The sequence below is a fragment of the Podarcis filfolensis genome (genome assembly GCF_964270895.1).
Source record: "Podarcis filfolensis genome assembly, chromosome: 17".
In the NCBI taxonomy this organism is placed as follows: Eukaryota; Metazoa; Chordata; class Lepidosauria; order Squamata; family Lacertidae; genus Podarcis; species Podarcis filfolensis.
Window position 1 is genome coordinate 19,708,930 of NC_139621.1, and position 20,462 is coordinate 19,729,391.

At 45.6% G+C, this 20,462-nt stretch overlaps 1 protein-coding gene and 1 long non-coding RNA gene across 2 annotated transcripts; both read right to left on the reverse strand.

Annotated features, from left to right (window-relative positions):
• Nucleotides 1-377: 377 nt before the first annotated feature.
• LOC310752387 lies at nt 378-3,443 on the reverse strand. The gene is made up of 2 exons (XR_014542932.1): nt 3,020-3,443; nt 378-938 (listed from the first exon to the last, which is right to left on the reverse strand). It is a non-coding gene; the product is annotated as an uncharacterized lncRNA (long non-coding RNA).
• A 3,355-nt stretch (nt 3,444-6,798) lies between these two features.
• Nucleotides 6,799-11,325, reverse strand: LOC310752936 (relaxin-3-like). Its single transcript, XM_083594115.1, has 2 exons — nt 10,968-11,325; nt 6,799-7,499 (listed from the first exon to the last, which is right to left on the reverse strand). Exons 1-2 carry the CDS (start codon nt 11,203-11,205, stop codon nt 7,132-7,134), a joined length of 606 nt encoding a protein of 201 aa, XP_083450241.1. The 5' UTR covers nt 11,206-11,325; the 3' UTR covers nt 6,799-7,131.
• Nucleotides 11,326-20,462: the final 9,137 nt, after the last annotated feature.

Sequence of the window (20,462 nt, forward strand, 5' to 3'; positions counted from 1 at the left end):
AGTCTGATTGGTCTGCAGGAACCACCCAATCCAGCTCCAGATGGAAGTGAATCCACAACCTGATTGGCCTACAGGAGAATTCTGGAATTAACCAGTCACGTGCAGCCCATTGTATAAATAATGTATATAAAGCAGATACTTTGGGGAAACTTTCATTCCCTCCTCACCACTATGAGCTGAATAAAGAGCATGAAATCCACTCTCGACTCTGAGTATATTTCAGTAACAATATGAGATTTGGAGAGAGAAGCAATTCTATGTTTGCTAAAGCAATCTGAATAATTCCCATTGCATTCATGATGGCAAGTGTGTTATGAATCACATCTGCAACCAAATATTTTATTTCCGTGGTGCTGGAGGTCAAAGAACCACAATCCTTTGCTCTCGTACTACTTTATTTAACAGTGGATAGTCTCCCTTAAGCATTACAATTTCCATGGAAAGTTCAGCATGAGATCCAAGACAAGTTCTAGAAGAGAAGGGGTGTGGATGCGTCTCAGCAAAATCACCACAGAATTTTGCGATGGTTTGCTGTCACAATGCAAAGACACCACCCCAGATTTTTCCAAGGCACTAAGAAGCCTACAATTAATTGCATACAAGACGGGGTTAAAAATCATCTGTGCTTCTCCTTTGTGTACAGAGTGGTCAAGCAGCACTGCATCTGATCCAGTATTTCTAACAGTGGGCATCAATAATTTCCTCCACGGTGCATCCCACTGTGCAACACTTCCTTGGCAGGTACATCTCTTGTCTTTTGAAGCGTTTGACTTGTGGGAAACCTGATCTAACACGGCCAGCAATGCCTGTTAGATATTTTATCTTCTGCTGAGCATTCTCCTCAGCTGCATCCATAGAATTCTTGCGAGGGTTATTTGAACCAAATAAATGTCCCGGCGATGGCTCTGCATTGGGTCGGTGGTGGTCTTCAGCTAACTCTGAAAAGGAAAGACAAAACCATTATGCTTCTCAGCTTATCTTCTGAAACTATTGCATACAGGAAATGCAGTTAAACAGAAGATTTGGTTTCCATTGCCGTCATCCCATAGGGCCTTCTCAGACAGAAGTACGTCCTATTAAATGTGTGCTACTCACATACAAAGTGTGCCCGGGATTGCAGCCTCAGTTACTTTAAATAAAATTTATCTGACTTTGGTTTGCAAAAGTCCTTATAAATTCTGAATCCTCCGTGCATCTTAACTAAGAAAAGTATTGTTGACATATTGGAATGCTAGTTTTATTGGTTGCTGGGAATAGATTTTGGAGTGGTTTGTTTAAGTAATCAATTTTTAATTTTTTTTTTAATTGTACTACTACTATTGATGAGAAACAAGTATTGATAACACTGCACAATATCATTCATTGCTTGGTCCTCTTCATTCGATTTTCTGGTTTGTACCAACAAATTGTATTTTTTAGAAATAAAGATTAACAGTGGAATTAAAATAATTTGAAATCAATGCATTGCATGTTACAAAGTTTGGGCTCTCATCTCAGAGAACATTCATTGATTCTTCACAATATTTCTTTATCTCTGCTTTTAACAGAGTGCCTAACAATTTTCAGAACTAAATAAATTTAATGATTTATCGTAATACATTCTCTGCAAAGCCAATGTGCTCTTGTGTTTCTGTCCGCATGATATTTTCTGCCACTTGGATTCAAGCTGTTTCCCTATCTGCTTCATTGACCCCAGCTCTCTAGTAAATTAGCAGCAAGACTCTGTGCCCTGTGAGAAAGGGCATTTGCAAGTAATGGTGAAATAATTAATCGGTTCTCTATTCTATGGAGTAACTAGTTCTTTGAGAGAATGCCAGCCATGTTAGCTGCAAACTCCCCAAAGACCCTTAAGAATCTATCAGATTCCATCAACCTTCAGGGACAACCCACTTTAAATACCTGTGAAGAGCAGAAGCAGTTGGAAACCTAAGTCCTACCAGAAAATTGTCTGACCATTACGAAAGTCTAGAAAGATTTCCATACTTCCATTTCAACAGAACTACAATACTGAAAGATGACTCTTAGTATTAACAAATGGACCTTTGTTGGCAAGGTGATGCCACAAAGGTCTGTATAGTTAAAGCTATGGTTTTCCCAGTAGTGATGTATGGAAGTGAAAGCTGGACCATAAAGAAGGCTGATCGCTGAAGAATTGATGCTTTTGAATTATGGTGCTGGAGGAGACTCTTGAGAGTCCCACGGACTGCAAGAAGATCAAACCTCTCCATTCTGAAGAAAATCAGCCCTGAGTGCTCACTGGAAGGACAGATCCTGAAGCTGAGGCTCCAATACTTTGGCCACCTCATGAGAAGAGAAGACTCCCTGGAAAAGACCCTGATGTTGGGAAAGATGGAGGGCACAAGGAGAAGGGGACGACAGAGGATGAGATGGTTGGACAGTGTTCTCGAAGCTACCAGCATGAGTTTGACTAAACTGTGGGAGGCAGTGGAAGACAGGAGTGCCTGGCGTGCTCTGGTCCATGGGGTCACGAAGAGTCGGACACGACTAAACGACTAAACAACAACAACAATTAACAAACGAGAAACAAATGCACATTTCTTTTGCAAGAAAAAAAGGATGGTTGACAAAAGACCACTATCTTTTATTTATTTAAATCACAGGCTACTACTGCTATGTCAGACTAGATATCCTTGATGAATTCTGAATGGAATCAAATCTTGTCTTTTGAGTCGTAAAAAGCCAAAATCCAACGTCAACTACAGCAGAAAAAAGAAACATTTCCTCTCCAAAAGCTGACCAGGGATCATTTCACTTGGGTTAAAAACAAAACAAAACATCCATCTGCAGACTGTGCATTAAACCGAACTGCTTTCTAATCCATTTCTTTTCTTCCTGTACCCACTTATACAGATTTTAACTAAAAACTGGAGCTTTGGCCCGAAATATGTAAAATCCCATTATAGAAGCCACCTTACTTCTCTTGAACAGGAATACAAAAGAGCAGCAAGCTACATGGTGAAGGACTGGCTGGTAGCTCAACTTTGGCTGAATGACTTACCAACACGTGGGGGACCGGAATACCGTAGATCGTCCAGCAGGGAGCTTGCGTGATTGTAAGTTTCACAGATATACTCAACTGCCTTGAAGTAATGGCGGGCACAATGTCTTCTTATGCGTTGGGGCAGCACTTCTATTGGTAGTGTAACTAACAGCAATAGCAAGAGGTGGTCCAAGCTCATCTTGCCCATTTCCACTCAGTCACTGACTCTGCTCTCCCTCAGTTTGCCTTTGAGCTCACAGGTGTCTCTGTCCTAGCCAGCAAACACTGAGCTCAGCCTCCACCTGCCCGGCCTTTAAATAAGGTGCAACACTCAGTGATCTGGAAAAAGAAGACAAGGCCTTCGAGGGAAAGCGAAGATGTCCTGTACTTGTGCATTCTTGCATGTGGGGGGTGAAATAGTCTGAAAATCAAAGGCACCTGTTCCTGTACATTAAGATCTCCATGTTATCATAATGAGAAAGGAGTGAGGGAGAGGATCAGAAGGCACAAAGTAGGTAGAAGCCAGAGTACATGGACATCATGTGAAGTTTGGGCAGGTGGAGGCGAAGGTGTGCATTTGTTGGCTAGGAAAGCAGGAGCTCAAAGGGACACTGTTGGTGAGCAGAGTGACTGAGCTTGAGTGGGACAGCAGCTGGTCATTGTGCAACCTGGCTGTGAGGCTGAGGCTGAGGCCTTCTCTATTTTCCAGATCATTTTTGCCCAGCTGCACATTTACTAGCTCTGGTAGCTGCCTGAACCTTCCTGTTTGCTTAGTGGCCAAAGCTGATCCCGGATCATTCCTTGACACCCAAGTAGGTAAAGGTGAACGGCATGTGAGCCCCGGTTTGACAACCTGGATTGTTATTGGTGCAGAAGACAATGATACTATGGCTACATATCCAAGCGGATCTGGGATCAGAGCTGTTCTGAGAAAGAGAGTTTTGGGCTTGGCCATTCAGATGCTTTAAAACAGGGCCATCTCTAGCCGGTGGAGCGAGTGGTGCATGGCGCCAGGGCGCTACGCTCTCAAGGCCGCCTGGCAGAGAGTTTTGGGAGAGTCCGGGGAGGGGAGAGTGGGGAGGTAAGCAAGGTGGAGCAGGGACTTGGTGCCTGCGTGCCTCCAGCACCCGTCGGAGGCGCTAGGACTCTGTTCTGCTCTGCAGCGCCAGGGTCTTCCCTACTCATGGGAAGCCTCCGGATGCTTTCCCACAGTCCAGGGCTCTCCCCACTGATTCCGCGGGGGGTGGAGGAGGAGGAGGAGAGCCAGGAGGCGCCAGGCGCCGCTGACCTCCTTCCCACTCTTGGGATCCCAAGGAAGCCCAGGGCTGGAGGCTGACCGCCCACCCGCCCTTCCCCATTGTGGCCAGGGCGCAGCAGGTGATTTCTCCCGGCGGCGAGTTCCCGCCCCTGCTCTCTGACTCGGCACTGCTACACACCAGGGCCGCCCGGACGGAGCAGGGCAGGAAAGTTCATCCGTGGACGGCGGCGCTCAGCAGCTGTGGGAGGAAAATTCTGTCACAAACTATTGCAAAATTCTGCAGTAGTTTTGCTGAGATGCATCCACACCCGTTCTCTTCTAGAACTTGTCTTGGATCTCATGCTGTACTTTCCATGGAAATTATAATTCCTTAAGAGAGACTATCCACTGTTAATTAAAGTAGTACGAGAGCAAAGAATTGTGGTTCTTTGACCTCCAGCACCACGGAAATAAAATATTTGGTTGCAGATGTGATTCATAACACACTTGCCATCATGAATGCAATGGGAATTATTGATTCAGATTGCTTTCGCAAACATAGAATTGCTTCCCTCTCCAAATTGCCTCTCCACACTTGCCAGGATGAAAGCAATAGGAATTATTATATTGGGTACAGAACTGCATCAGTCCATTCACACTGGTCTTCTGGTTCCATATGCAAGCTTTATTGCACTTAAGTCCATATACGGTAGTTTGATCATTACTTCTTGGGTGCAGAACTGCATCAGATCATCCACACTATTGTCACCAGGTAGCTTTGTCCTAGTCAACAAATGCAAAACTTAGACACCTGTCCAGCCTTAACATACAGTATCTGCTGTCTACTTTGTGTGCCTTCTGATCCTCACCTACTTTCTCATCATCAGAACATGAGTTATCTTAAAGTACAGTAGCAGATGCCTTTGATTTTCAGAATATTTCAGCTCCAAGATGCAAGACTACACAAGTACAGGATAGCCACCCCCCCTTTCCCCTAATACCTTATCTGGGCTGCAGGTGGAACTGTGGTCTAAACCACTGAGCCTCTTGGGCTTGTCAATCGGAAGGTTGGCAGTTCGAATCCCCACAACAAAGTGAGTTCCCAGTGCTCTGTCCCAGCTCCTGCCAACCTAGCAGTTCGAAAGCACGCCAGTGCAAATAGATAAATAGGTACTGCTGCAGTGGGAAGGTAAACGCCATTTCCGTGCACTCTGGTTTCTGTCACTGTGTCCCATTGCACCAGAAGTGGTTTAGTCATGCTGGCCACATGACCCGGAAAGCTGTCTGTGGACAAACACCGGCTCATTTGGCCTGAAAGCAAGATGAGTGCCACAACCCCATAGTCACCTTTTACTGGACATAACGGTCCAGGGGTCCTTTACCTTTTTAAAAAATACCATATCTTCCGTTTCTGGTATCGTATTTCTATACTCATTCAGACATTATCTGAGAACTGAAGAATCGTCTGGAAATTGTGACAATTTGGTTATCAGGATACAGATAGTGAAATGAGCATCTTCTATATGGTCCACATTCACAGATTCTCATCTAAGTAAGTTTGTGGCTTCTTAACCAAAGCTATGGGGATGTATGGTGATAGGAAATATGGAGCAAGGATTAACAAAACCTTTCCATTCACTCCATGGCCCTGGGGTGGTTTGTGCGTTGTTGGTGACTTCAGATGATAGTACAGTGGTACCTCGAGTTAAGTATTTAATTCGTTCCAGAGGTCCATTCTTAACCTGAAGCACCACTTTAGCTAATGGGGCCTCCTGCTGCCGCCGCGCTGCCAGAGCACAATTTCTGTTCTCATCCTGAAGCAAAGTTCTTAACGTGAAGCACTATTTCTGGGTTAGTGGAGTCTGTAACCTGAAGCGTATGTAACCCGAGGTACTACTGTATTTGAATGAGCCTGTTATGCCTACTGGCATGATTGCTTGAGAGCGAACAGGCAAGATCCCCACGGGTCTTTTCAAAGGCTTTATTACCGGTGCAAAAACATTTACAGTGCAGAACATCTCGATTCCATGTCTTGCTCGGTCACTAGCAGAATCTGAGAGTGGGCGGTCCTTAAACTTTCCCCAGCAGAGTAGTCTCTTGACCCCCATCCGACGCCTCCCCTCTCTGCGCATAAACCTACTGCGCAGGGAGGGCGTGGCTAAAGGGGGACCTGCCTTACCCCCGCCTTGCTCATGCACGGTGTCTTGGCTCTCTCTTGCATCCTCCAAGCCCAGCATCTCTTCCTCACTAGAGGTGGGACTTCCTTCCTCCGCGGAGGAAGTGCTGCTTCTCACGATCTTTGGAGGCTCCCTGTAACCCAGCTGCCCTTCCACCTCTCGCCTCTGAGCTGATGGCAGTTCCCTGACAGAGCCTCTTCACTTTTATGTGCAATGTGTAACCAGTACAGCTCATGCCCCAGTTAATCTAGGACAACTACATTTTATTGTATGTATTTAGCTTTGTGTTTATGGAAGTCCGGCACATTGGGAACACATAGGAAAATATATCCCTGGCTGAGTTATATCCATTAGCTTTCAATTTCACACATGCACATTGAATGTAGACTATATAACACTTTAATCAAAGGTTGGGTTTCTCTCTTCAGTGTGGCAAATGTGGCACAGAAATCAGCATAATTTTAGAAGAATTGGAGTAGGAAAATGAATGCACAACAAAATGCAAATACATTTAGTGCAAAACATAATTATAATGGCAGTTCATGTGGGGTTTTTTTTACAGGAAACCAGGACACCATCAATAATTTGGAGACAAAATAGATTACAAATCAGCAATCTTCTTTTTCGTACAGGCAGTATTCAATTAAAAAGCACTGCAAACAACACTGAGTTTTGGGTGTTCCTGAAAAATTGGATGTGCAAATATAAAGGTATTCTTAACACAATCTACTAATCTCAGTTTTGGTACATCCCCAATTACAGCACAGTCCAGCCAGCCCCACAGGGGTTGCACGCTTTATTCTAGGCTGTTTGACCAAAGGGAAGCTATATGAGCTGATGGACTTGGCAAACCCAGTTTCGCTTCTCCTTTCGTGGGCTGCATCTCCCAGTTGACGGATGTATTCATTGTATTCACTGGAAGTAGGAACATATTCATTAAAATAATCATATAAATTTAAAAAGTCTTTCAGCGACGGCTTTCCAGCTTGTTGACCGATGCTTTGCAGTTGCTCCAGTTCAGGATCCAAGACAGACTGCAAGTTAATATTATCCAGTCCTTTGTCCGTGCTAGTTTGAAGAAACTCTGTTAAGGTAAAACAAAGGAAACTATCAAAAGGCGACCCCTTGTAAAATGTCTACTGAGTTTTCCGGAAGAAATTTGTTAGCGATACTGTGAGTATTATTCATGCATTTACCTATACACATTTTACCCCACTGGTTCACCAAAATATTTCAGGAGCAGCTTGCAAGGATAAGTAGTGATATGCAAATTTTGCTAACTGAACTAGGGCTGCCATATTGTTGTTGAGCTTTTATGGGCAAAGTTGTTGAGCTTTTTTGGTTTTACCCAAAATTGTTGAGGTTTTTCCTGACATGGGTTGCTGTATGTCCAGATTTTCCCAGACATTTCAGCCCGGACACTGCTTCCGATGGCTGATTGCGGGCTATGTATGGGAATTCTGAGCGTATGGCAACCCTGGCTAAACAATACATCTTATTTTAACAAGTCCCAAATATACCTGATGCTTTATTATTCAACAATTGGGGTTTTTTTAACCCATAAACATTTCAAGTACAAAAAGAAATTGCTGAGCAAATGTTCTAAGTTCGCTGCTAGAATCTGGGACTCAAAATGTGATTCCTGTAAAGAGGTAGGGATCTGAAGAATAGAAATATATTACAGGAAACAGGAAAGTATAATTATCCCAGTCAAAAGACACAACCACATCATTTTCTTATAGCTAAAGTGTCTTTACCTTGAAATATTGAGCATGTAGTAAGGTTGTGATTTAGAGATAGGGCACTGACCCTTCCCCATTTTAGACCACTTATGATTTTTCACACCACGTTTCCGAAAAGCTCACCGATTCTATAATACAGGTTGAGTTATTATTGCCATATTTAATTCAGTAGGTCTATTTACTAGGTAATCATGCAGAATATCCAGCATATTTTGCTTTTTAAAAAAGAACACCTGTTTGCCAAACATCACTATTGGAAATTCCCAATACATCATTTTAAAACTTGGAATTTATCTGAGAGTTGGATGCGGCTGAGTTTTGAACTCTAACCCCCCAATTTCTGTAACTCATTCATGCTTCAACTGAATTTTGATATGGCATTTCCGGTATATACAGCAGAAAAATGTACATTTGCAGATGCAACAGCTATATAAAATGAGATTGTGCCAGTATATGTGGTAGAATGTTTTTTATAAGTCCTCGATTTAGATGTTTGAGTTTCCAGTCTTTTCCTCAAAAGGATAGTTGAAATTTAAAGGCACATGAATATTGGAAGTCCTAATTAAAATAGCTGTTATTACCTTCCTTGGTGCTCATCTTCAAACTGGGGCAAATCCCCATGCTAAGTTCCTTTTATTGATCAAACTGCTTCTGGCCTAAATCAAGTGTCTAAATCAAGATTTATAGCATATGCTGGGGCTTTATAGTAGAACTGCTATATACTTTCATTCTACCACTTAATATTGTATTAAAATAATCTGCAAGCACTCGCCCAAGACATTTCTTTATGAATTAGTTAACCAGTTGAGCATGTCAATCAGAGAAGCTGTGAGCAACAGGCAATCTTTTACTTGTTACCCACTCTCATCACAGGAAACAATAGATTATGTGTGGTGCAAGCACACACACACACACAGAGAGTATTTGCAATTCAAACAAGTTGGGGGGTGGTATGCAAATTCCACAAGTCTTAAGTCTCCTTGAAATCAAACGAAGAGAATGCACAAGCACCACTGAAATCAGCAAGACATTTGAAAGACTTAACTTTGGCTGGATTATACGTATTTCATTTGCCTCCCCCCCTCCAATTTATTTTAAATGAGAAGTTGCTTTTGTATGTATTCACGCTTGCTAGTGTTTCGAAGAGTAATCTGAGGTTAAACTAGAGCAAGGCACAATGGCAGCCTAAAACTGGATATCACTTTTTTGCATCTGCCTCCTTGAAGTTTAGGGGAAAACTAACATGTCACCGCCTTATTCTCAAGATCAGTGAGCTGCCTACCAGTGGCGTAGCGTGGGTTGTCAGCACCCGGGGCAAGGCAAGTAATTTGCGCCCCCTAACCCATGGATTTGCGCCCCCTAACCCGTGGATTTGCGCCCCCTAACCTGTGGATTTGCCCTAACCCCAGATGTTGCGCCCGGTGCGGCCGGCCCCCCCTGCACCCCCCACGCTACGCCACTGCTGCCTACCACTCTGTGTTTCCAGTTTTTGCAGGGGCTTTAGGTCCATGGGGTCACGAAGAGTCGGACACGACTAAACAACAACAGGGGCTTCAGGTGAGAATGATGCTCCCTAGATCCACTTTCAAACAAATACAACAGTGGCAATTTACAGTTTTGGGGAGCTAAAGCTTTAGCGACTCAGAAACAACGAGGTAAAGACGGTATACTGAGAGGTGCTGTGGAGCCTGCCCTAGGAAATGCCCTCTCACACAGCTGTCAACGTTTCCTTTTTTTAAAGGGAAATTCCCTTATTCCGAATAGGATTCCTCGCAAGAAAAGGGAAAAGTTGACAGCTATGCCCTCTCATCAGATGTCAAACAGAGAAACAACTGCACGACTTTTAAAAGGCAGCCCTGTAAGTTTTTCATGTTTGACGTTTCATTGTGGTTTTTATACGGATATTTTCCTGGGGCAATCCAGTCAGATGGTTGGCACAGAAATAATAAAATTACCATCATTGCTTTTACAGTGGTACCTCAGGTTAAGTACTTAATTCGTTCCGGAGGTCCGTTCTTAACCTGAAACTGTTCTTCACCTGAAGCACCACTTTAGCTAATGGGGCCTCTTGCTGCCGCCACGCAATTTCTGTTCTCATCCTGAAGCAAAGTTCTTAACCTGAGGTAGTATTTCTGGGTTAGCGGAGTCTGTAACCTGAAGCGTATGTAACCCGAGGTACCACTGTATACTAAAGGGTAGGGAAAGCAAAGTGGCGGGGCGCTCTTGATGTTTCGATCTTTGGCGATGCGTTTTGTGTTGAGAAGCGGCCCTATGGATAGCTCGCGTCGAGCAGCAGCCTCCTCGTCTCAGGGTCGTGGGTTCGATTCCCACTGCTGAGCAAAAGATTCCTTCAGTGCAGAGGCAGAGGGTCGGACTAGATGACCCTCGTGGGTGCTGTTCCACATCCAGCTCGGGAGAACGGACTTGGCAATGCGTCTTTACGCACGAGTCTCCAAATGGTTCTCTCGAGCTCCATGGAGGGGGGAACCTATCCCCAGACATGGGTCTACTCTACAGGATCGCGACCTAAATCCTGCTTTAGAAGCGAGGATCTTGAAAGTTTGCGCGTGAGGCGAACAGAGAAAACTCCCCTCCTTCCCCGGGAATCTGTACTTTTCCTGGTATTTCGAAGACGAGGTTGGATACTGGAGATGTTCGTATGGCACCAAGTTTCAGCGGGAAGAGTCACAGCGCTTCGTCTAATTTATTATTATTATTTTTATTATTAACAATAATGACCGCCCACTGTGGAAGGCGAGAGACGCCCCCGACCCCCCGCGACCCCCGACGGCGCCTCGCGAGCGTCTTACCAGCGCGCGCCCTGGCGGCGTCGAGTGGTGCCTGCTCCGTGGTCCGCTCGGCAACCCTTCTCCAGCGCGACCCTCCGCAGGTGAAGATGACGGCGCGGATGAACTCTCTCCCGCACAGCCTCACGGCGTACTCGCCGTCTTGGGGGGATGCCGAGGCTCCGGCCGCCGGGGAGCTCCGGAAGGTCAGCTCGGTCGTCAGCAGCAGCAGCACGACGGGCAGCAGCCCGCGGAGCCTCATGGCGAAAGCGCGCCCCCGCCTGCCTTTGGCCGCCGCCTCGTCCCGCCCTTCTGTCGGTTCGGAGTCCTGCAGAGACGCGCCGTCGAGCGCGAAGAGGACTGGCGGCTGGAGCGCTGAGCCGCAACCTTCGCCAGGCGCGCTTTATAGAGCGAGAGGAGACCCTCCGCCTCTGACTCATCCACACGCACACGACTTTCCGCACTTCTCATTTCCGTCCTCTGCTTCCTCGCCCACCTCCCTTTATTAATTTCCTAGAGAGAAGCCCCTGCCAGATGGCCACTGGGCATTAGGAAGGAAACGTCTTCTTTTTCGTTTTCTTTTTTAGGGTTCCCATATTTCAAAAAGTGAACATCCGGACACGAAACAATGGGCGGGCGGGGGAGGGTTAGATAATGGACAATCTAGTATTTCTGCTTCCAGCTAGCATTTTGTAACATTTTTCTGTTCAATATACTGTGTTACCTCTGGTTAAGAACTTAATTCGTTCCGGAGGTCCGTTCATCCCAGGAGTGCCAGGAGAGCGTGCATGGCCATGGCACCGAAATTTGTGGGTGCTCTGCCCCTGCATGGGGAATTTTGTTGGTGCTCAGGCATGCGGGTCCCAAGGGAGTTGGCACTGAAATTTGTGGGTGCCCTGTCCCTTCATGGGGAATTTTGTAGGTGCTCAGGCACCCAGGGCCCTGGGGATTTGGCACCTATGATACAGTCCCATTTCAGTCCACAGCATCGCTGAAAGCTGTAAGGTTTCCATCTTGTAGCCATGTGTTTTTTTCTAATTCATCTCTTAGCTGATTGAAGAAATCATCTTCCACGTTGTCATCATTCCAATTGTTTTGCCGCACATGAGCATCTTCATCTTCATCTAAATCAGCCCAATTCTGGTTCTAAACGCAATTCTGGTTCTAAACGCAGCATAAGGGGTCTCTGTAGTATAGTGTTTTTTAAAATGGGGTTTTAGAGTTTTTAGGGGGTTTTGAATGTTTTATGTAGTTTTGTAGCAGTTTTATGTAGCTTTTATGTAGTTTTATGTAGTTATAATGTAGTTTTATGTAGTTTTCAATTTCATTGTTCCGCAAGGGACAATGACAATAAAGATATCGTATCGTATCATATCGTCTTTGGCGAGGAACTCTTCATAGTCCTCCTCCTCCTCCTCGAGCCCCAAGAATCATAGACTTGTAAAGTTGGGAAGGGATCACAAGGGTCATCTAGTCCAACCCCCTGCCATACAGGAATCTCCCAAAATGGGACTCGAATCCACGACCCTGACCTTAGGAGTGTCGTAGTTTCATAGAAACCATTGGCGTACTACCTATCAAATTATCATTCTTATGCAAAATCACATGCAGGATTTGAGAATGTAGAGAATGGATTTGGAGGGCTTAGAAAATAAATGTAGGTGTGTTTTAATGCAGGCCTTAAGAGGGAATGGGGGAAAAACAACATCAGGGAAGGAGGGAATGGAAGTCAAGAAAATGTGGAACAAAAAACCCCAAACGATATAGATGACTGGAGTTATGTAATAATTTGGAAGATTTAATAGAATTCGTTATTTTAAAAAAGAGATTAAGGGCCTCATGTTCTACCAGCTGAGCTGTCCCAGGGTATATGTCAAGCATCACTCTTTTTTTTTTGAGCTACAATGAGAATCAGGCGCCGACTCCTAGGAGCTGAGGTCCCTTTGCCCCCCCATAAAATATTTGAGGGAGCTGCCCCCCTGCAAAAAATGTTCATGGGTTCATTCAAACGGTGTTTGCGTTCCACATCTTGTGATCGATTTTGCAGGGCAGAGCTTACCTTCTCTCCCCCCCCCCCCATTTTATTCAAGTTGGCACCCCTGGCGAGAATCGTAGAAGGACGCCACGGGTCTCTTTAACTAAAACATCCAGGACAGCAGTGGCAGACTTTGGGCTCTCGAATTTCAGTGGTGCCCTGTGGAACGCTAAAATTCGCGGCTCTCGCACTCAGTTCTTCGGCATTGTGGTGGCGCTACCCTAAAAACCACCTCTGATGACAGACGGCCATCCAATCTTGGCTTAAAATTCTCCAAGGAGGGAGAGTCCACCACCTTCTGAGGGCGTCCGTTCCACAGTCGAATGGCAAGGTCAGAAAGTTCTTCCTGATGTTTAGTCAGAATCTCCCTTCTTTTCTTTTCTTTTAAACAATATTTTATTAAAGTTTTCTTGGTTTACAAAGGTATGCGCAATGTCTCTTTTTTCAAGTTACATTTTCCATAGGTCAGTTTCATTTGTTGGGACATTAGGGTTACATTAGGAAGAAAAAAGGGGAGAAGAGGTGTAGGGGGCCATGGTGGGTGGGGGTGGGGGTGGGGTCGGGAGGCGATATTTCTATTTTGCTTAATGTATGTGTCGGTTTTTGTGTCAGCATCGTTTGTGTGGGTTCTCTTTGCTATTCGCTTGTTTTCCTTTGGTGGTGAGAGAAATTGGGGTTGCCCTAGGGTGCGGTTGCTTGTTTGTGATTGGCTGTGTTGAACTTTGTTTTTGTCTTTAAGTGGGGTGGGTGCTTTTGAATCAGGTTAGCCATATTGATTCGTATGCTGTTGGTAGATTATTGCCATTGTCTTGTTGGGCTGTGTATGTGATAAAAGGGAGCCATACCGGGGTGAAGGTATCGTCTTCTATTTGTCCCCGTGTCAGTTTCAGTTTATTGGTTAATTTTTCTAGTAGGGCTGTTTCCCATACTATTTGGTACCATTGGTCCATGCTTACTCCTGACAGGTCTCTCCAGTGTCTGGTTATGGTGTTTCTGGCTGCTGAAAGTAGGTGGGTTATGAGTTCTTTGTGATGTGAGTGGGCATTATTGTCTTGGAATATGTTTAGTAGAGCCAGTTCTGGGGTGATTTCTAATACAGTGGTGCCTTGGGTTAAGAACTTAATTCGTTCCAGAGGTCAGTTCTTAACCTGAAACTGTTCTTAACCTGAAGCACCACTTTAGCTCATGGGGCCTCCTGCTGCCACCACGCCTTCTTATCCTGAAGCAAAGTTTCTGGGTTAGCAGAGTGTGTAACCTGAAGCGTATGTAACCCAAGGTTCCACTGTACTTGCTTAGTTATTTTACATATTTCTTGTATGGCTGTTGTCCAGAATAGTTGGATTTTGGGGCGGAATCTCCTTTCTTGAAGCATGACTTCATGCCTATGGCTTGCTCTTGCAGAGACAGCACAGAATCAGCCTTAAAGCACGGGCTTATTCCCAGTTTTACCACCGTCAAAAATTGACAGATTTACATTCCTTCAGATGGAATGAAATGAGGCCACAACAGGGGCTTCTGCAGCACACCATGGAAATACCTAACATTTATAAAGTCCTCTGAACATTTTATAAAGTGCTTCACATTATTATTGGCTGTTTATTGGTTATTTATATAGACCTGGGCAGCCCAACTTTCCATACCAAGTGAGCCGCAAGTGTACTTTGACAGGAAACCTAAAGGCCGCCCCCTGCTTTGTCACAACAGGGGGGGCGGGAGTGAGCCCAAAATTTGATGCCCGAGCAGGATGCACCAAGTGTTGCTGAGGGGGGCCAGAAAAGGTCTCGAGGGCTACGCATTGCACCACCCTGATACCTTCGGCCAAAAAAAAGCCTCCCAGAGCAGAAAACATAAAACAAGACACTGCAGGTTTACAACCTAAAATACACAGCACAAAAGGAAAAAGGGACAGGGAGGGAAAAGGAAAAAAGGCAAATTGGCACAAATTATTAAATGGCATAGGCACAGCTTGGGCAGGAGGCACCTGATGGAGCTGGTCTTCCCGCAGAGCTGGTGGAGTGGCAGCTGCCAGGTGATGGCTGAGAGAGGGGAAGTTTGATGAGGATCATCTTAATAGGTCAGTATTACTTCGATATTAGGGACGCGGGTGGCGCTGTGGGTTAAACCACTGAGCCTAGGACTTGCCAATCAGAAGGTTGGCGGTTCGAATCCCCATGGCGGGCTGAGTTCCTGTTGCTCGGTCCCTGCTCCTGCCAACCTAGCAGTTCGAAAGCACGCCAAAGTGCAAGTAGATAAATAGGTACCACTCCAGCGGGAAGGTAAACAGCGTTTCTGTGCTTCTCTGGTTCGCCAGAAGTGGCTTAGTCATGCTGGCCACATGACCCGGAAGCTGTACACTGGCTCCCTCGGCCAATAAAGCAAGATGAGCGCCGCAACCCCGGAGTCGGCCACGACTGGACCTAATGGTCAGGGGTCCCTTTACCTTTTTTACTTCAATATTGCAGATGGGAGAGGGAAGCTGAGAAAGTGCCTTGCCTCATTCAACAGAGTTCAGGACAAAAGCAAAAGTCTATAGCTCAAGTCTCAGCCAACAACAGTAACCAAGCTCTAAACCAGCAAAATAAAGTTATCTTTGTTTTCATATTCTGGCAGACACTGACGCCTTGTTTGTACAGATTTTAGGTCCATTTTTTCATTCTGTCTCCGGATTTGATCGTACAGAATGAACTGAGGGGAGCTGACCTTCAGCATGTACCAGGCAAAAGGCTGGTTTTTGATAGCTGGCCCATCCATTGCTTGTTTTTAACTCAACAAAGTCCACTATATTCAATGGGACTTATTTCCAGTTAGGGCTGGACTGGATTGCAACCCTATTGCACTCTTAAGTACAGTGGTACCTTGGGTTAAGAACTTAATTCGTTCTGGATGTCTGTTCTTAATCTGAAACTGTTCTTAACCTGAGGTACCACTTTAGCTAATGGGGCCTCCCGCTGCCACCATGCCACCACCATACAATTTCTGTTCTCATCCTGAAGCAAAGTTCTTAACCCGAGGTACTATTTCTGGGTAAGCGGAGTCTGTAACCTGAAGTGATGTAACCTGAAGCGTCTGTAACCCAAGGTACCACTGTAGAGTGATTTGTTGGCTTGTTTGCCTGTGACTGTAAACTGCCAGCTGCCGTTTTCCATGTTCTTGAATGGGATAAATGAAATGTTAGTAAGAGGGGGAAACATAAATGAAATCATAGCAGAATGAACTGACTATTTGAGATTACTATACATCCTGTGCTTGAATATTACAGGTGTGATCCAGTTGTATTTATTTCACAGCATGTTATTAAAAAGACAACAAACTTTACTACAATTAATTTGAAAAATGTGAGGGGAACAATGCATAGCCAGACCCTTATGTACTCAGTTTTCATAACAAATCACAACTGCCGGTTTCCTAATAATCTTCCATTGTCTTCTTTCATAACAGATTCAGGTAGGTAGCCGTGTAGGTCTGATGCAGTCAAAATATATTTAAAAATTAAAAAAATTGTTCAGTAGCACCTTAGAGACCAACTAAGTTTGTTCTTGGTATAAGCTTTTGTGTGCATGCACACTTCTTCAGATACACTGAAACAGAAGTCACCAGACCCTCATATATATAGTGGGAAGGTGGGGTAGGGTTTTTCTCAGGAGGGTAGTAGGAGATGGGTGATTGACTCAATGACTAATTAATCTGCATACTATCCCTTGCTTTTTCCTGTAGGACTAATTGCAGTCGTTAACAGTCGTCAAGAGGTTTACCATACCCATTGAGTCAACCTTATACCAAGAACAAACTCAGTTGGTCTCTAAGGTGCTACTGGATGGGATGTGGGTGGCGCTGTGGGTTAAACCACAGAGGCTAGGACTTGCCGATCAGAAGGTAGGCGGTTTGAATCCCCGCGATGGGGTGAGCTCCGGTTGCTTGGTCCCAGCTCCTGCCAACCAAGCAGTTCGAAAGCACGTCAAAGTGCAAGTAGATAAATAGGTACCGCTCCGGCGGGAAGGTAAACGGCTTTTCTGTGCGCTGCTCTAGTCCACCAGAAGTGGCTTAGTCATGCTGGCCACATGACCTGGAAGCTGTACGCTGGCCAATAAAGCGAGATGAGCGCCGCAACCCCAGAGTCGATCATGACTGGACCTAATGGTCAGGGGTCCCTTTACCTTTAAGGTGCTACTGGACAATGTTTTTTTTTTCTTTCATACCAGTGATTTATCGTGGTATAGCAGACTGCAAAACAGCTTTGCAAAAGAGTAAGTCGTGCAAATATGTCTATTACTATTAATAGAAAAACCAAAATTTGAGCCATACAGTAAGAACGCGGCAGCTGCACAAACAGATAGACAAATGGTAGTCCACATTCTATGCAGGACGCCCATCTGAATCATGTCCATAGATGGACCAATACTATAGCAAAACGTGTTGCAATCTGGACGCTACACTTTTGTTGATGCAACCTTGAAATGCATTAGCCTTTTTAGCAGCAGAATCACACCACAACTGCAGGAAAGAATTGGGGAGTGCTGCTGCTCAGGGAGTGGTGTGCCAATGCTCCATAGGCACTACTGGTCATATTAACCTAACCAGGGTTTTTTTTCAGCCTGAACCAGGGACGTCTTACCCATAGAGGCTGGTGGCATGGGGCACCGGGGCGCCAAGTTCTGGAGGGCACCAGGGAAGAGGTGGAGGCTGGACGCGGCGCCTCCCGGCATCAGCTCACTGCCCTCGCCCACCTCCGCCATGCCACTCCGAAGCAGCGCCATGCCGTGCCCAGAGTCTCCGTCTGCCGTGGCCACCGCAGCACGAAGTGGCCAGCTGAGCCAGGAGGCACCACATCCAGCCTCCGCCTTTTCCCTTCCGGAGGAGCCACCCTCCAGCTGCTGCCCGCCTCCTCCAGCCCCGCTGGCAGTGCCGTCCTCCCTAAAAAACTCTGGGAAACGGGGAGGGGCACTGGAAGGAGCTTTGCACCACGGTGCCGGATATGTTTAAGACGGCCCTGGCCTGAACTCACCAGAACTTGCACCAGAGCGAGGTTTTTTTGGGTAGTTTCCTTGCTGGGACAGCATGGCATGAATTTTAGCTTATTTTTATAATTTTATTGTTTATCTTTTAATAATGTTTTATGGTATTTTGTGTAAAGGCATGGACCTCACAAATCTAATAAACTTTGACTTTGACTTTTGACAGTTCTGGCACCTCTCAGGTGGGCACCATTGCCATTATAAGAGAAGAAGGGAGGCATTTGTGGTGAGTTCCGACACCTCTTTTTCTAGAAAAATAGCACTGACCCAAGCTAATCTTTCTCGTAAAAGCACAGAGAACACAAAACAGCTTTGAGATGAGAACATTTCCCAAGGCTACAAGCAAGGCCAGTGCAGTGGATTTCTTCCGTCATCATCTCCTATCTGTTGACTGATTATCACTTCAGCCCTTTGTCTATCTACTCAGAAGTAAGTCCTGTTTAATTCAGTGACGCTTACTGCCCGGTAAGTGTGTTGGGATTGCAGCCTATGTTGCCGTTCCTGGGTCAAAGGACCATCAATCATCAGGAAAGTTTATCAAAGTTGTTTATATGTTTGTTTGTTTTTCATATTATTTCATGCTCAGTGTCTTTGCTGGGTTGGCAAACCAACTCCATGTTGCAAAGATGTCTGTAAACGTGACACGAAGGCTGGCAACATCAACCCCACTGCGTGGGAACCCCTTGCAGACAGTCGCAGTTCCTGCAGACAGGTTGTGTATCCACAGCAGTGACCAGAGGAGGAATGAGCGCTGGGAGGAGCACAGAGAGAAGAAACGCCCTGGTGCATCTGCAGCAGCACAATCGGACGCTTTCATCTGCCCCAGCTGCAACAAAACATGTCTCTCCCATATTGGTCTCTACGGTCATGGCAGGCACTGTAACTCTCCAACAGTTTGACTTTACCCCCCAAAGGTCTTCCGTTGTCTCCCGAGACAGACGGAGGCCCACAGACAGTGCTTAACCACTGATTGTTGGTGATGGATATAGCAAATGTGCCCATTCACTGGCCTACACTAGCAAGTATGCAGAGGCCCCTTAGAAAGGACAGCAGATGGAATGCTACTAGTATAGGGACCTAAAACATTGTGTTATGGGGACAGACCAGAGCTGGCTAGTATATCTGGGGCCCTATTTGGCTACTTGGACACACCAGAGCCATCCTCTCCCCATGCGTTTCTTTTCTGGTTGGCATGAGCCAGCGGGGTTCTGGGATGCAGCAATCCATCAGCCACTCTGCCCTGCTGCTCCTCGCTAGGAGTTAAGAATTGCTCTGCTAAGACTTTAAAAATGGTACCAAAATGACGCAGCTATGGAATGGAGAACAATTGTGCTGCTTCAATGGCACTATCTAGCATGTCATGGTGACCACACAATTTTGTCCTAGACAGATCTTCCAAAAAGTCCATTTCCCCGAAATGTAATGTGGCGAAGGACAATCTTGAGGAAAGACGTCTGGGTCTCATGCAACAAGAGGCCTCCTGTGAAAAGCCCAAATAGGCAATTCAAATTGATCCAATTTCTCAAAATGCCAGCAGGTTGAACTGGCATGAGTTACAGAACGTGTGACAATCAAGGCTGAACTACACACGACACCAAATCTTTCTAAAAGTGTAAAGAGCAGTAACCTGTAGGAGAACTTCCCGCCGATGCCAAAAAGCAACTTGGGGAGACATTTTCATGTCTCCGTCCCAAATATTATTTAAAGGTAAAGGGAACCCTGACCATTAGGTCCAGTCGTGGCCGACTCCGGGGTTGCGGCGCTCATCTCGCTTTATTGGCCGAGGGAGCCAGTGTACAGCTTCCGGGTCATGTGGCCAGCATGACTAAGCCACTTCTGGCGAACCAGAGAAGCACAGAAATGCTGTTTACCTTCCCGCTGGAGTGGTACCTATTTATCTACTTGCACTTTGGCGTGCTTTCGAACTGCTAGGTTGGCAGGAGCAGGGACCGAGCGACAGGAACTCAGCCCATCATGGGGATTCGAACCGCCAACCTTCTGATTGGCAAGTCCTAGGCTCTGTGGTTTAACCCACAGCACTATCCGCGTATTGTTGCTAATTTATTGCCCACCCTGCGCCCTAAGGTCCCAAGATGGAATGCACAACTGTTTAAAATAAAACATTAAAAACTGCTGGAAATAAATTTCACAAGTAGAGCTGCTCCTAAAATATATGTCTTGGATATCCAAAGGCCAAGGTAAACAAGTGTTCTGGTGGCTGTTTAAAATCAGAGAGTCATGCAACTCTAAATGATGAAAACCATAATGGGTAATTTGGCCCCTTGTAACTCTACAACTCCCCCACACCCCACAACTTCCCTCATTCAGGTGTCTCGCCACCTTCAAGGGAGTCCTCTGCTATTTCAGAGCTGTCGCAAGGAGATCCAGCTTGCACTGAAAACGTGAGCATGTACAAAATTTCCATGCTCGCTGCAAAGGAATCTCCTGCAGCTATTAGAAATAAGACATGAT